We start from the raw sequence: 17,042 nt of genomic DNA, 5'->3' as shown, positions 1-17,042 counted from the left end.
AAATCTTCGACTCCTTGTACTCGTTCAGGGTGGCTTTATTTGGCCACTAATGCTTTGCACTGCACTATTTGTCGTGAGGGGTCTAAGACTCTGTCTTGCCAGCGGCTCGAAGGTAGATCGATATATGTTCGTTTCCAAAATGTTCATATAGACGACGTTGACGGTTTTGTAAATTTTCATACATTTTCGATCTACTGTTAATTTTTAACTCCTAGATTCACATTCTATTGGTTATTTTAAGCCTTGCATATTTTTTTCATAAATATATTTAATGTACAGATATATTTTTTTTACTGTTTTATTATGGTAGGTATATTATATTTTGTGTTACTTTTAAATATTTATTTTACTTCGATTATATCTATACTTAAAATAAAATCGTAAGAGGGTCGGTGTCTGTACAAGGAACATATTTAAAAAAAAATGTTGTGGGGAGTCTTAATTACCGTAATAGAACCCAAAACAATGATTTTCAAAATTTTTGTCTGTTTGTCTGTGCGTTTGTAATCGCTAATCTCAGAATCGGCTTAACTGATTTAGATACGGTTTTCACTATTGGATTCTGGCTTCCGAAAACATTTAGGGTTTGTTTTATTACAATCGGTTCATAAATAATAATGTTGTCAATTTAAAGTTCTTAGTTCGACAAATTTGCTAATTGCCGTAACAGTTATTTTAAACAATTGTTGTACTGAATTAACTGAATCTTTAGTTTTCAATTTCTTTATTAATATCTCTATTTCAAGCGGGCGTAGCCCCGCACGGACCCGCTCGTTGATAATGTGGCTGGTTGTATTTTTATTATTTTTCTTTGGTTACGTTCACTAATAATTAAAAAAAAATAGTTAGGTATTTTTTCTAACATTAAGAATTTCCTTTAGTTACTTCGTTCGTTCGTTAGTATAGTTCAAGCGGGCGAAGCCGCGACTTACGCGTTTAAATAAAACAACCATTCAATGCCAATAACTTTTATTTTAGTTAAACAAAGAAATGTATATGTAATATTATATATTTTAATGAATAGAATTAATATGGTTCCTTACAAACAGACAAGACTCGCCCATTGCGAGCGAGAAACAGCTACCAATATCCCAACGCAGCCGAAATATGGCAAAACAAATTCAGGAATGTAATGGCCCAATTTTACTCATGACCTTATATATAGATGTGATCACATAATATAATGCAATGATAGATGAATGTGATGAATTAAAAATATTACATATAAATAAGCTATTAAAAGTATTGTATGCAAATATATGCATTTAAATTAAATAATAAAAAATACAGATTATATATATAAGTATAAAAACATAAATTGGACCATCCATCCACCAATTGCTTTTTAAGATAAAATATTGACATTAGAAAAAACGTTTAGAAATCACGGTAATAGAAATTATAGTGGAGCTACTTTCTTATGGCTGATCATCAAAATTAGTATAAAATATATCACAGCAATTTTTAACTCAAAAGATGAAAAGTTTATGAGATCGAAGAAGATAAAACAGAAAAGGAGGAGTAATATACAATTACAATTGCTATAATTATTATATTTTATACCAGTCATTTTATGCACTAGGTCCAAATTTATCTAGACAAACACACAATGTGTGTAAATATACAAACTTTTTTTATACTTTTACCATAGAGTTAATTACCGAACAGTAAATATTATAGTTTTATCATATTTTAGGCAGTCAAAGATACGTCAATCACAGGGTAGACACAGGGCTTGTGAACTGGCGTCGAAGGAGGCGGTGCGAGCGAGAGCGAGGGGCGTTTGATGAATAAATATAGATAACAAGTTGCATTGGCATTAGGTTGACAGCGCCAATTTGAGGGCTTCCTTATGCTCATTGCTTAGCGGCATCACGCATGAATTAAATAGGTCCGTATTACTCTGAAAAAAAAAAAAAAAAAATCTTTATAGATATTCTTTATTGCAAGTAATAAGTACACAAAGACATAATAAAAATTGTAAAGATAGTTTACAATGGCGGGCTTATTTGTCTCTATAAGAGATCTCTTCCAGCCAACCCATGGAAGTGGATGAAAAGCAATACTATGTTTTATGTTTATATATATATATATATATATATATATATATATATATATATATATAAAAAGATACTATGTTTTATGTTTATATATATATATATATATAAACATAAAACATAGTATCTTTAGAAAATGAACTATACATACAAACAACCATACATATTTACATAAATATACAATATACAAATATAATTATCTATATATATATATATATATACATACATATTCATACTAAATATAAATATACGGGTATATATAAAAAAAAACATGATCTAATGAGGTAGTCAAATTAAAGAATACTAAACGAGGTTAATCATTCACACTTGCTAATAAATGTATATGTTAGTTGAGATTTAAAGGACATTAAGGAAGGACTTTTCTGACACATGAACGGGAAGAACGGTAAAACGGGAACTCAGGTAAGCAAGAATTCTGGTAGTTGAGTATTTTAAAAAGGAATGTACGGATGTGCGTATCACGGCGAAGACGAACTGGGAGCCAATTAAGTTGAGCTCAAAATTGAGAAACATGGTCATACTTACGCAAACCATAAATAAAGCGTATAGCCAGATTTTGAAGGCGCTCTAAGTTTTTAAGTAACTCCTCAGTCACATCCAAATAGCAAAAGTCAGCATAGTCGAGAATTGGAAGGAGAAGACATTACGCTAAAATAATTTTGATTTTATGGGAAAGAAAATATTGGAGACGCCTAAGAGAATGATAAGAGAAATGCATTCCCTTGCTGATAGCATTGATATGAGGCATCCAAGACAAGTTGCAGTCGAAAATAAGACCTTAATTTTTTACTTTGTCACAATAAAGAATAATCACTCCAGAGTATTGAATCGGAGGGACGACATCCCAGTTGATTTTTTTGGGTTAATTAACAGACCGAAGGATTCGGCCCAAGTTTGAATAACAGCCAAATCGCTATTAAACCCCTCAATAACATCAGGCAGTTCGCTTAAATAACAGTGCCAGTAAAGTTACAAATCATCAGCATTAAGTTGGAAGGGAGTAGTCATGACTCTTGAGATATTGTTAATAAATACAGAAAAAAGAAGTGGCACACCGCCTTGGGGGACGCCAGCAGTAAGTTCAAGGCATTTTAATGTGACATCATTAGCTTTTAAACATTGCCGGCGACCGAAGAGATAAGATCGAAACCAATTTATAGCTCAAAAGAAACATTAAGTGCCCGAAGGGTGCCAAGAAGTATATCGAGGTCAACAAAGTTGAAAGCACTGCTGAAATCCAACAGTATCATAACAGTGACTTTGGTATTATCCATTGCACACCGTATGTCGTCAGTAATATTCAGCAGTGTTCCGACTGTGCTGTGGAGCAGTCGGAAACCGGATTGGAAAGGATAAAGTAGATTGTTGGATAAGCGAAAGGAATAAAGTTGGGTGTTAACTAAGGATTCAAGAACCTTAGATAGGACAGGGATGACAGACATGGGACGGTAATCTGTGACATTAGAAGGATTGGTAGCTTTAGGAAGTGGGATGACATGAGCACTTTTCCACTGTGAAGGAAAGACATTACGAGTCAGTGAAAAGTTAATGATGTAACCAATGTGGTAACCACTGGTGCAATGCTCTCCAACACAGGAAGAATCACATACCAAGGCTGAGATTTTCACTACCGAAGGCTTTGGAAGAAATGGAGTGCATACACTTATTAATATCATCCTCGGACACAGCGTTAAATGAAAAGGAAAATGAGTCTGGAGTGTCAATAAGCATGTATATATAATATGAATAAAATAAATAAAATAAAAAATAAAAATATTATAAAAAATAAATAAATATGTAAACCAAAGTAAGAAAAAAAAATAGAATAAAATAAACAAATAAAATAACATATTTATATAAATTTATATGAATTAAATATTTAAACTATAAAAAATATCCACGTGCACAAGTTGACTTTTAGAAAAATTTACACTTAACATAAGACAATAAAAAAAGGATATAAAAGCATAAAGAACAAAGATAATTAATGTGACATAATAACTAAATTATCTGTGAAAATTATATTATGAGTTTATGACTTCTAAGACATAATAACACATGTCAACTACTTAAGTGATTTAACAAAATAAGCAAACAAAATTAAGGTTAAGAGACAGATGAGATGACATTCCACAAATTATTACATATAAACCAAATAAGTTGACACGGTATAAACAAATAAGGAAACCGGCTATTTATTGACAATGGATTTTATAAGAGGATTTTGTTCTATTATGTTGTTAAGTTCCGACAAGGAGGAAATTTTGACACGGGATTTGCTTGAAAGAAGTATTACGATCATACCATCAGCTGACCAACAGTTTCTTATTCCGAAATGTTTTCGGGCTGCTATGAACACTTCTTAACGCGATTTGGTTAAAAATTCGGTTATCGTTATTTTAGTGCCTTTCAAAGTAGTTTTTGCGTTCCAAACGCTGGAGCGTACTTGCAGACTCGAAAACCGAACAATAACAGGCTTGGCCGAATCTTTCTTCGCACCAAGTCTATGGCATGACTCAATGGAAGTAGATTTTATATTATCGGACAATTTCATATGCCTGGACAATATTTCCAATGTCTTCTTTAAAATGTCCTCATCACTTTCCTCCTTGATGCCATGAAGCAGAAGCACCTTACGCCTTGACTGGGTCTCTAAGCGGTCCAAACTGAGTACGACCAGCTCGACTTGCGACTTGAGTAGGCCGAGAGTCTTCCATACAAAAGCTTTAAATGTGTTGAAATCAACAGTTAAAGCCTTTAACGTGGGCGCGGGGACTGAACTCGGCTGAGATAAGTTCTTTTCAAACTCACCGATGCGATAAGAAAACATTGACGAAGAAAGTTCATTCATGCTTCTTAACAGTTGCTCCACTAGTGTTTCCATGGTTGAGTTATTTAGTGAGAAAATAATGTGGGAAAGATAGTTGTAGCCAACTTAAGCACAGGTATTACTATTTTAAGAACACTAACTATTTTAAGACATATATTACTTGATTAATTAATTTTAATTAAAATAGGTTATTAGAGATGTTAAAAACACGTCAATGCACTTTCGTATCTACCCGCGAAAAAAAAGCAAATATGTATTTACTAGATTCTGTTATATGTGGTTTTCATAATACCCACAACTTATATTTTTTTTTATAACAAAAGTAACATTAAAGTAGGGTAAGTTGATATAATGCTCTTGTCATTAAATCAATGTAATAACAGTGATTGAGAATTAAAATAATGTGTTTAAATATAATAGTGGCGACGAGATAAACTTTTGTTTTCGTAAAATTCATGTACAAACATGACGCATTTACATTCAGTTAAAACTGTGTTGAACTGTATAGCGAAAGCAGGTTTGCGGTTAAATAAGGATAAATGTAGATTTGCTCAGAATAGTGTGGAGTTCTTGGGTTTTGTTATTGACGCTGAGGGCATACGTCCTGCGCCTAGTAAAATAGAGGCAATCGTGAATACTCCAATGCCTAAAAATGTGCAGCAATTACAAGCATTTTTAGGGCTTTATAAATTCTATGAGCGTTTTATTCCTCATAAGGCAACTTTGCTGGAACCATAGATTATTAGATATAAAAAAAACTAGTTGGAAATGGACTGAAAAACAATAAGATGCTTTTGATATGGCTAAGAATCAAAAAAGTATGTCAATCAAATACGTCAATATGTCAATCAAATACGCTAAGACATTACGATTACATAAGCCATTAATATTAACTTGTGATTCTTTAGAATATGGCATTGGTGTGGTGTTATCTCACGTTATGGAAAACGAGGTTGAAAAACCAATAGCTATGGGTTCCAGAATTTTACATCCACATGAAAGACGATATTCTCAGATAGACAAAGAGGCCAAAGCATTTTTACGATTACCTTATGGGTCGAGAGTACTATCATCACCGATCATTAGCCTTAGGGAATTTTTAATCCATCGATGAAAGTACCTGATCTGTTCTCACAGCGTTTAGTACGTTACTGCCTAGCATTGTCTGCACATGATTACAAGATCATATATACAAGCCGGGAAAAACAATAGGAAACGCAGATGGTTTAAGTCGTTGGCCGCAACCAATGGCTGCCAATAATGCTGATTTACCTGGAGAAATTTTATTAATGGCAGAGTCACAAGATCTACCTTTTGACATAGATGAAATGACTAAGGAAACATCAAAAAATGCCATTCTGAGTCGGGTTATGCAGTATATATTAAGAGGATGGCCAACACGAATGCAGAATGACGATTTATATACATATTGGTTGCATCGTATGGAGCTGAGTGTACAAGTTGGCTGTGTTTAATTGGTGATTGTGTGAATTTGCCACCTAACATGAGAAAAGATATTTTGCAATTATTACATCAGACTCACAGTTGAATAGTACATATGTGTGGTGGCCACATATGGACAAAGACATCGAGACAATGATTAGTTCTTGTGGGGAATTGTCTTGAAAGCACTAAAATGCTAGTGAAGACTACCTATGTGTGGATATCGCCAGGACGACCTTGGTCACGTCTACACATTGACTTTGCAGGTCCATTCCAGAATCAAATATTCCTAATTGTGGTAGATTCTTTTTCAAAATGGCCAGAAATAAAATTAGTAAATAATATGACATCGGCAACGGTTATGATACATTTAAGATACATATTCGCACAGCATGGATTATGTGAAACTATCGTGACTGACAATGGAACACCTTTGTGTCAAAAGAGTTAAAGATTTTTTTAGAAGCTAATAAAATTAGACACATAACAACGGCTCCTCATCATCCAACTACCAATGGCCAGGCCGAGAGAATGGTACAAACTGTTAATTTTTTTTTCTTTTTTTTTAATTTAAGGTCATCATACGATCAGTCCGAAGACTATGAGCAGATTAGTTGAAAGATTGTGGCGGGTGAAGCTTGCATCGCATTAGATAAACCTTCGCATAGAGTTTAACTACTGTGGCGCTTGTAAAATGTAGCGTCTCTTTAGCTGGCTTGTCATGTTCTGGCTGATTAACTGGGTAGCCAGTGGATTTGGGTGTTTGAACAATCTGGTTTTATATTTAGAAGATAAAAATAAATTAATGAAAATGCTAAATATGCCTTCGTACATAAACTCCCTAAGATTTTGTTAAGTCTGCGAGTTACTCCTTGTTCAGCTACAAACAAAAGTCCAGCAGAGTTATTTATGAACAGGCAATTAAGAACATTATTAGATACTGTACATCCTAATATTAGTAGAAAAAGGAAAAGAGAACAGCAATTTGAAAGGAATGTGGAAAAAATGCAGAGAGAGCTAGACATAGGAAATGTTATGTAGGAGGGAAAAAACACAATTACATGCAAGAGCCCCTTATGATAGACCTTCGAGATGATTGTATGGTGTTAGTTATTATATATGTAATTGATATTATAATTTAAAAGTTAGTGATTATTTCTATGAATGTATTTATATTATTTGTTAACTTGAGGGAGAGATATGTTATATATGGTTTTTATAGTACCCACAACTTATGTCATTTTTTATAATAAAAGTAACATTAAAGTAGGGTAAGTTGATATAATGCTCTTGTCATTAAATCAATGTAATAAAAGTGATTGAGAATTAAAATAATGTGTTTAAATATAATAGATACAAAATTAAATTAAAAGAGTTTTTTATTTTTAACATAACCAAATAAAGCTAAATAGTGCTGAGGATCGAGTGTGGTGGCGAGAATTGGGGAAGGCCTATGTCCAGCAGTGGAGAAAACATGCTGCAAACAGCTGCTGATGATGATGATGATGAACATAACCAAGTTTTGAATTTTAGTTTTAAATGACCATTAGAAAAACTTAGTGATCATAGAATTAATTACTTGTATTTGTCTGACAAGGGCCACCATTTGCGCAAAAACTGGGTTATCATCGGGAACAGCATCTCGTAAGAAGGCCTCTGCTATTGTAGCTATAACCCTTTGAGGTGCATCTGGAGTCGCAAGAGCTTCGTGACCACTCGCTACCAGCTCACAGAGTAATGAGTAAACATGAGGCGCTTCTTCTGTATCTTCAACAACTGGTAGCCATGTCAACCTATATCATAAAATTATGAATATAATTTCTACTCAATATTAAAATGGAATATTAATTGTAGTATATATATTGTAATCTTCTGGTGTCGAGGCAAAGCGCGGTCTTGAGTTTTGCCACTCAACACGCAATACTTCCAGAATTTGGCACAATGTGGTGAATGGAGTGCCATAACACTAGGTTCCCTCTGCCTACCCTGCTGTGTGCGGGATACAGCGTGAAGCTGATTTATTTATAATTTTTATTATAGGCAGTAAACTGAAAAATAAAATACAAACTTACCAATGCCTAATAATTTCGTCCCTATTAATTTGGGAGTGGTTATATTTAATAATCTTGGTAACAGCGGAGATGGCATTTTCAGTAGCATTTAGATTTTCTACGGAACGAGAGTCCGGCTCTGCAATGAGGGCAGCCAATAGCGGCACAGCTCTAGCGCAAGCACTCGCAAACTGTGGTCCACCAAACTGAGCTAGTACTCCACATCCGTAGGCAGCAGCTTGTCTTACTTCAGGTTCAGGTTCGCGTAGTCCGTTTAGCATAGGTTCGAGAAATATGTCTTGATATTTTACACATGCAGGACCTAAAATATTTTGGTATTAGATAAATTATAATTTCTGAGTTATCGAAAAAAAAAGCAAATTTTATTTTGCTATTGTTAAAGAAACATTAAAGAAAATCTCAAAATATTATTTGTTAACAACAGTATAAATTTACCTCCAAATTCAATGACATCATCGAAAATACAAATAGCCCATTGTCGGTCAGCATAGGGGCGTCCGGGTCCTAGCAGCTGTACAAGGTGTGGTAGAAGTGATTCAAGGTGTGGGAAGAAACTTTCGTGGTATGCGGACATGAGGGCGTGAAGAACATCGGCTACACGGGACAATCCATATACATCTTCATTGTCTTCATCTGCTAGTTGTTCTTCCACTACCTACAAATTCAATAAAAAAAATATTGGTTTAGAAATGTTATTAATATTTTTTTTCGTGTTTAAATCTTGTTTATCTGTCTTCTTCAACTATTCAAATATTGGTCACCTTTAAGTTTAACTTAGTTCTTTTTTTTCACAAAGACTCAAAAATTCAATATCTTACAAATTATATTTCTAATACATCTATATATATATATATATATATATATATATATATATATATATATATATATATATATATATAAAATCGAAAGGTCACTCACTCATCACGAAATCTCAGAAACTACAAGTGCTAGGAATCCCAAATTTTGCATAGGAGTTACTTATAGGACGTAGGTGCTCGCTAAGACGGGAATTTGCAATATTCGACTTCTAAGGGGTTGTTTTTGGGGTCGAAAGTTTGTATGAAACTTCGTTACTACAAATGCTAGGAGCCTCAAATTTTACATGGACGTCACTATAACGTAGTCATGGAGACAGAAATTATAATAACATAGTTCACGCGGGTGTAATCGCGAGCGGGCCGCTAGTATATTATATTTTTTATAATTGAAAAAAAAAAAAAAACTTATCATACCTCATCATAGTCTTCATCAGCTCGTTTCTGGCGACGTTCAGTGGCACGCTCGAAATGTTCTGTGAGAAGTTTCTTTAGGATACGAAGAACTTCAGCCATCATTTCATCTGCTAAGCATCCGCCACCCAATAATTCTATACACTGCAAACATCGAGTCAGTCAGTAAAAAAAATACAAAAATAGTTTATTCTATATAAAGTAGATATTTCATTACTTTAGCTAAACTGTTGAGTAGCTCCACTTGCACTTCTTGTTCTGGTTCAGAGTCGATGGCTTTCAATAACTCCGGCAGTATATAAGCCCACATACCCTGTATGTACTGTGGGCCACGAATGCGGGCACACTCTAGCAGATAGGGGAGGGACTCGGCGGCCGCCGTGCGGACGTTGTCGTGGAAATAGAATTTAAGCATAGGCACCATTAGCTTTACTACATCTTCAGCATATTCTGCAAACGCCTCTTTAAGTTCGCGGGCATAGCACACTAACATGTCACAGGCAGAGGCTTTGTCTTCCAAACCTAAAACACAATGTTCATTATTTAGTGTAAAATCTTATTTCTTTTAGCTACATGCTGCATTTCGCACATAGCAGAGGGGATCTGAGTACCTAGTGTGAAGACACTTGGAAACCTTCCGCCAAATTCTATGGCATTTCACGTTGAGTAGCTCAAGGCTGCACTTTCCATTGACAACCGAGGGAAGAAATCAAAATATTAAATATTAACACAAGTTTGTGCCCCTGCACCATGATTGGCTTCAATCTTAATATAATTTCCTACAAGACCATAACAATTAATTATACATTTTAAACAAATATGTGCCAATGTAGCTGGAGACTTTATAGATATAAAAAAAATAGTTTTTATTTTTTTTATCAATTTAAATTACGTAGTATCCCATAATAAGTAATTGTATATAAATTTCAAGTCAATTCTAAAATATTTAAGGCATATAGATACCTCAATCTAAAATATTTACCTGCAGTTTTGATGCCAAAGTTTTGCTGTTCACCTAATGTGACAAAATGCCAGTCAAGATCTCCCTCAATTACCTCAAGATCGTCATTGTCTAGCAAAGCCACCTCTGGTTTCATAGCAGCAGTACGCATTACTGGATCCATAACCATGGGCAGGTACTGCGCAAATTTTTTGCCTGTTTAATTAAAAATATTGGGTCATTAAAAATAGACATAAAAATTATTACAATATAAAACTTTATACTTCCCGATATCAGAAAACATATTAAAATTTAAAGTAGCAGGATTTGAGCCCGTTTTTTAAAATACACATATCTAAGGCGTCGAGTTTTGTTCACATCAAATAGTGCTCTAGTATGTATCTTACCCATTATCCTGCAAATTCTGGACCATGCTGAAATAAGGTAAGATGTCTGTGGATCATCAGCTGGCAACTGCTCTCCCTCTGTATGTGTTTTTAAAAGTAAATCCATTACTTCAGAGGCATCTGACATAAACTTCTCTTCTCCTACAGCCAAACCTAAAAGTAAACAATACAAAATACTTTTTATTATCAATGGCAACAGTGGCGATTCCTTTCTATTCAACAATATAATTCCGGGCCCTTATGTCATGACACATACTTTGCGTTTCGTACTTCGATTTTAAATGATATAGTATGTTCTATTTAATTATCGGAATCTAAGAAAAAAAGGAAAAAATAATATTCATTTACGTTTTTCTGTTAAATAATAATAAGAATTAAGAACAAAATAAAAAAAATAAAAACCTAAATTTCGGGCCCTAAAAATTACGGCCCCTAGGCAGTTGTCTATGTCGCCTAGGCCTTAGTCCGCCCCTGAATGGCAAATATTATTATGTATAAAAACATACTTAAATTTTATGAATATTTTAATATCTTATAAAATTATTTTCACTTTTTGCTTTAGAAAAAATTAATGCCGTAGGTTAAGGTAAGTACTCATTTTAAGAGACCCTTTACAATAAAACATGCGAGTTTTTGTATAAATACCGTATTGGACTTTGTACGCGTTATACAATATCCAAAAATATACATACCAATAAGACTGACACATTCAATAGTTTTCCCTCTTAACATTTTGAAATCATCAGTTGTTGCATTGGCGATTATATATTTCAGGCATGGCATCAATCTGTCATAGTAATCCACAAAGTCTTTCTCCACTGTGTCGGCAACTGAGGCTATTGTGGTGACAATTTGTTCCAATACAAGCTTTGTGCCACTTTCTACTAACTGAAATAGTATGAATTTTGTTTATTAAAATGTTACTATAACATATTTAAAATTACTATATATATATATATATATATATATACTATAACATAATTAAAAGTAAACATAATTATTGTGTGTAAGTGAACTGAGATCCCTAACTAAATATAAAAGATAGAAAGGGAGCAAATGTCACTATTAATTTTCCAATGTTATGGAAATGGCCAAATCAAGTTATGTAATTAGCCATTAACGAACATTGGATAAAACTAAAGTATATAAAAACAGTGATATTATATAACTATTAAAGAATTATATAAATTCAATCACCTCTTTGAATTTAGCAGTAAGAATAGCTTCCAGCTTGTTCATCAATGGGCCTAAATACTGAGTCAAGATAGGCTTTGGACAGTCTTCACTAAAGTTTACCAGAGCAGCTGCTGCATGAGCCTACAAACAATAATATATTAAAAATAAAATACAATATTTTAAGGAACAAAAATGTATAAATAATATGACAAATCATTACCTGCACGCGAGGATTCGCATTATCTTCAAGAACCATCAATAACCCAGGCACAACTTTGTCGTGGAATTTTTTTTCAAATATTGGTGCAAAGTCAGTTGACATCTGACCTACTGCATTACATGCAGCGTAACGGACTCGTGGGTGCTATAACAGAATATTCATATCAGTTTTTAAAATAAAGTCTTTTGAAAACTTATTCACAAAAATATACTTAGTAAGATAAGAGATAACTTACTGGATCAGTTAAGTAGTTAAGAACTGCCGAGACAACTTGGTCAAGCATTTGTTCCATCTGTTTGTGGCATCCCTCGCCAGCAGAGGAGACCGCCATCAATGCCGCGTGGCGTCGTTTCCAGTCTTCCGAACTCAACATTTCAGGTACCTGGCCTACAATAAGTCCCAACATAATCTTGCCGCCAAGCCCACAACACATTCTGTCTAGAGCTGATTCCGCAGCGACGTAATTCCTGTTAATAATTTAATATTTATAAGCATTTGGGTTGAAATTGGTTTTATAAAGTAATGTATAATAAAGCAGGTTCACAATTTTTCCCATGAAGCATTGGCAGGAAAAATCTTTTAATTTTAAGATATTTCCCATTTTCCCCCTGCTTCATACTACATGGCATGTTGACGGGTAGAATTCAAGAAAATGATAATAATCTTAATATAATTATTGTTATTATTCCCCACAGTGGGGATTAACCCACTACCACCTTATTTACAGTCAGATACTAACCCGCTCAGCCAGCTCAGCCAGCTCAGCAGATGGTCTCAACAAATTAATGTTCAGTAAATCATGTAAAAGTTATTATACCATTATCAATTGTACAAAATTTAAATATTTAAAATATAAATATCTATATAAAATATATGTAATCAAGGGACTGACATCCAAATGTATAAGGAACATAGGATGCTAATTATCTTGGTAATTGCTCTTGTAAGACCCTTTGTAACCTCATAGCATGTACTTAATGAAGCTAATTGAATGAATCTTACTAAATATGAAACAAAAATAAAACCCAATTATAAGAATGGGTATATGTATATTAAAAGAAATAATCTTTAAAATGATCTCTAACATACTAACAGTTCATTGTCATCATCAGCAGCATTGTCTTGCACAGACCAATCAGGTTCTTCATCTAATTCACACATCATCTCCAATATAAGTGGAGTGAGGACACGAATTGCATTTGGTACAACCTTTCGTACCATTGCTGGTGCTGTCTCACATAATGTTATAAGAGCTTCCAGAGCTAGCTGACGCCAGTTATCTTCTTGATCAGTGTCGCCAATTAGCTATGACAAATTGTTCAATGTATTTATTTTTTCTAGCTACACACTGTGTATAGCACAATATTGGCAAGAGGGGATTTAGGATTAAGACATTTCATTTCATATTTTCCTAGACATTGCTTGTTGAGGGTTAAGAACTCAACAGAGTGAGGAAATGAACATCTGTAATTTCTTATATACATTCAAAGATAGGTTTCACATAATTACAAAAGAGGATTATTACATATGCATAAACTTATTTTATTTGCACAATAAATTGTATTAAAATAATATAAATAGTTACTATGGTAATACAAGACTTGTTAAAAATAAGTTTAACTATCTGTAATTACTCAATATTAGTATGACTGATTTATGATTAGTATGACATTTCATACTAAATATTTCACATAAATATTATGTACAAAATAAATTTGTTTGGATAATATAAAGAATTTGACTTACTTTCATACAAACTTGGAATATAGTTTCCATTTGTGGACGCAAGAATTTAGGTGCCGATTCAGTAAGTTCAATAAGGACTTTAATAGCTGCATCATCATCAGCTTTTTCAATTGATTGAACTACAACCTGTAGAGTATATACTAAATTGAGTAAAAAAACGTAAAAATATAATATTTCTTAAATCATTTTTGAAAAACATTTGTTTTGAGGGCTACTATCAAACTCCGATCTATAGCAAGTTCGGTGTTAGCGAAATCCTCTATTTAATATAGCACACTATGGCAGTATACAAATTATAACAAAATGTACACGTAGGAGTTTGTGTGCTAAAATAAATTAATATTATAAGAACAAAATAATAATAGATCTTATTGATTAACACTGAATATGTTAATACATTATAGGATAATTCCTATATCACACTAAAAAAGTGAATTTGTTACCCAAAACTTTTTAACATATTTTTAAACATATCTTCAAACTTCATTCATGTTATAACATACCTGCATAAAAGGCAAGAGCAAGTCACTAAAGTGTTTCTGAATAGCTGGCTCCTTATCGTGCAGCAAGATGAAAGCCCCCACTGCCTTGACCGCTTGCATGCGCAATGCTTCAGACTCTGTTGGCTGTAGTGCTGAGAGCAACATTCTCTTGATGACATCTAAATTTTCATTTTGACGATTACCAAAAACTCCTGGTACTGATCTGTATTCGAGTAATTTCCCATTAAGATTTTTTTTCTCTATTAAACAAAATATATTAACAGTGAAATTTGTGTGAAATATACCAATGAAGCATTATAATACTTCACACTGTATGCCACATTACCCTCAATTTTTGAGACATTGCATGATACTTGTTGGAACTCAACTTTGGGCCTTGTTTCATTATGAGACTATGGAAATGAAAATAAGTAGTACACATGTGAGTGGGAAACAAACCCACACCTGTCATGCTGTATGTGCCATGATGGCCTCAATTATTTTTATGTTTTTATAAAAATAATAAAGTATTAACTTACGTAAACATCCTAATGCCAGCTTCTTTAATATTAGGATCTTGTGCACTAGCACAATTAAACATAAATTGAAGAAATTCAGGCCATTGATTAACTCCATCATCGTCAATGTGATTTCTTGCTAACTCTGATACTACATCACATATCTAAAATGAGGCATAGTATAAATATATTATTAGTAATCAACCAGATAGCTATTATAGGCCAAAATTAGATTAAGGTATAGGTGCTCACCTATTGAAACACATTTTATGAGTCATGTTTAAATTAAATATTTGCATTGAGAGATATTGAAAATAAGACCAACATGGAAATGTGCAACATTAAAGCCTATGATTTCGTTTTAAATACATACAACCATTTAAAATAATAGCACAATATAATACATTGTTACATCAGTATAAATATCATTAATTGCAGACATAATTGTTTAATGAATGTAACTAGACAAGACAATATATTTTTATGTTTATAAGCTTTATTAAACCAATTTTGGATTTAATTTGTTTTTAAAATATAATTAATTACCTTTCGTCTTAAGCTTTGGTTAACATCCATTTGTAGTGTAAGGAGAAGTTGTTCTCTGAGCATGGCTTGTTGTTCAAAAGGAAGTTTTGGGAAGAATTCAAAGAATTCTGCACTAAGCAACCGCCGTAAGAGTACGGCAGCTGTTTCCCTACATTCTTGTCCAAGATCCGCATTTTGTATAGCACCAACTAAATGGACTACTTTTGTTTCTGTTGGTATATCATTGTACACTTTCTGTCGACATTAAGAAAAATGTTTAATAAAAACTGACTTCAAAAACTAGATGCATTAAAATTAAAATATTAATAAACAAACTTTCTAACCAATAATTTGGATTTTTGTGTAAGTAGTCGTATGTAAAATTCAATAAACAGTAAATATAAAAAAAAAAACATCAAATAATTCTAATTATAAATAGTTTTGCCTTTCAATCAAATTAACCATTTCAAAACTTAGAAAACCACATGTACCGACTTGCCGCTAAGATTTGGCTAACGTGGTAGAAAGATAGACAAAACGTATATATATGCGTATTCACAAATAAAGAAAAAAATTATAGATATAAAAGAATAGCGAATGAATAAATAATGGATATACTTTAACATGAAAAGTAATTAAATTGTCTATCCTCCATGACCACGTTTTGACACGAGGCCACAACTATCAAGTTTTTCCTTTTTTTCATATAAGCATAGTTTTAACCATCCAAATATTATTTTATTAACCATTAATATAAATAATACTCACTTCTGCCTGGGATCTGATGTCATTATCTATAGACAATATTGTATTTAGTAATTGGTAAAATTGCGCCTGATCTCCTGCCATGTTGAACCTCTTCGAAAAGGCTCAGATTTTTTTTATAAAATTTTATGCGGTCGGCACTATTTAACGTGTTGCCAGTACGATTTTATAACAAAAAGTAAATAATAAAAATAAATATATTTATAAAATAAATTAAACACAAAAATCTATTGATTGGCAATATTAATATCTTTAAATTAATTATTATATACGACAACCATTAAATTTATACTATGTAATATGTTTGAGTTTACATGGTTAGATCTAAACAAATAAAATTTAATATTATAAACAGCTTTTATTAATAATGGAAAATTACTGTAATTAAATTCTTATATTCTTGCTTTTAGTTTCAATCTCTATCTTGAAATAGTTGTAAGCTAAGCTATAGGTAGATCTATGAAAGATGATATCAAAATTCAAATATACAGACGTGTGTATGTATGTATATTTGATTTTTGTATGTTTTTTTAATATAGTAATAGGCTACACAGCCTATGACCTAATTGTAGAAGAAAACATATTTAAAAGCCGTATAAAAATGCACATAA

The 17,042-nt window shown here is 32.7% G+C and overlaps 2 protein-coding genes across 2 annotated transcripts in view; one reads left to right on the top strand and one right to left on the bottom strand.

Annotated features, from left to right (window-relative positions):
- Positions 1–17,042, top strand: part of Sec5 (exocyst complex component secretory 5) — a 42,370-nt gene that overhangs the window by 10,442 nt on the left and 14,886 nt on the right. The gene's annotated exons all lie outside the window — the stretch shown is intronic.
- On the bottom strand, positions 953–16,622 carry Karybeta3 (karyopherin beta 3). Its single transcript, XM_085193303.1, has 18 exons — positions 16,435–16,622; positions 15,688–15,921; positions 15,163–15,305; positions 14,645–14,846; positions 14,142–14,267; positions 13,489–13,700; positions 12,631–12,862; positions 12,396–12,539; positions 12,197–12,316; positions 11,692–11,887; positions 11,000–11,152; positions 10,635–10,808; positions 9,870–10,174; positions 9,656–9,796; positions 8,859–9,078; positions 8,424–8,724; positions 7,931–8,144; positions 953–1,903 (listed from the first exon to the last, which is right to left on the bottom strand). Exons 1-18 carry the CDS (start codon positions 16,513–16,515, stop codon positions 1,820–1,822), a joined length of 3,282 nt encoding a protein of 1,093 aa, XP_085049429.1. The 5' UTR covers positions 16,516–16,622; the 3' UTR covers positions 953–1,819.

The sequence above is a fragment of the Heliconius melpomene genome, chromosome 11 (genome assembly GCF_056956725.1).
Source record: "Heliconius melpomene rosina isolate 202511_hmr_F chromosome 11, ASM5695672v1, whole genome shotgun sequence".
NCBI lineage: Eukaryota > Metazoa > Arthropoda > Insecta > Lepidoptera > Nymphalidae > Heliconius > Heliconius melpomene.
Note: the sequence above shows the minus strand (reverse complement) of the source record. Positions and strands in the feature narration are given on the sequence as shown.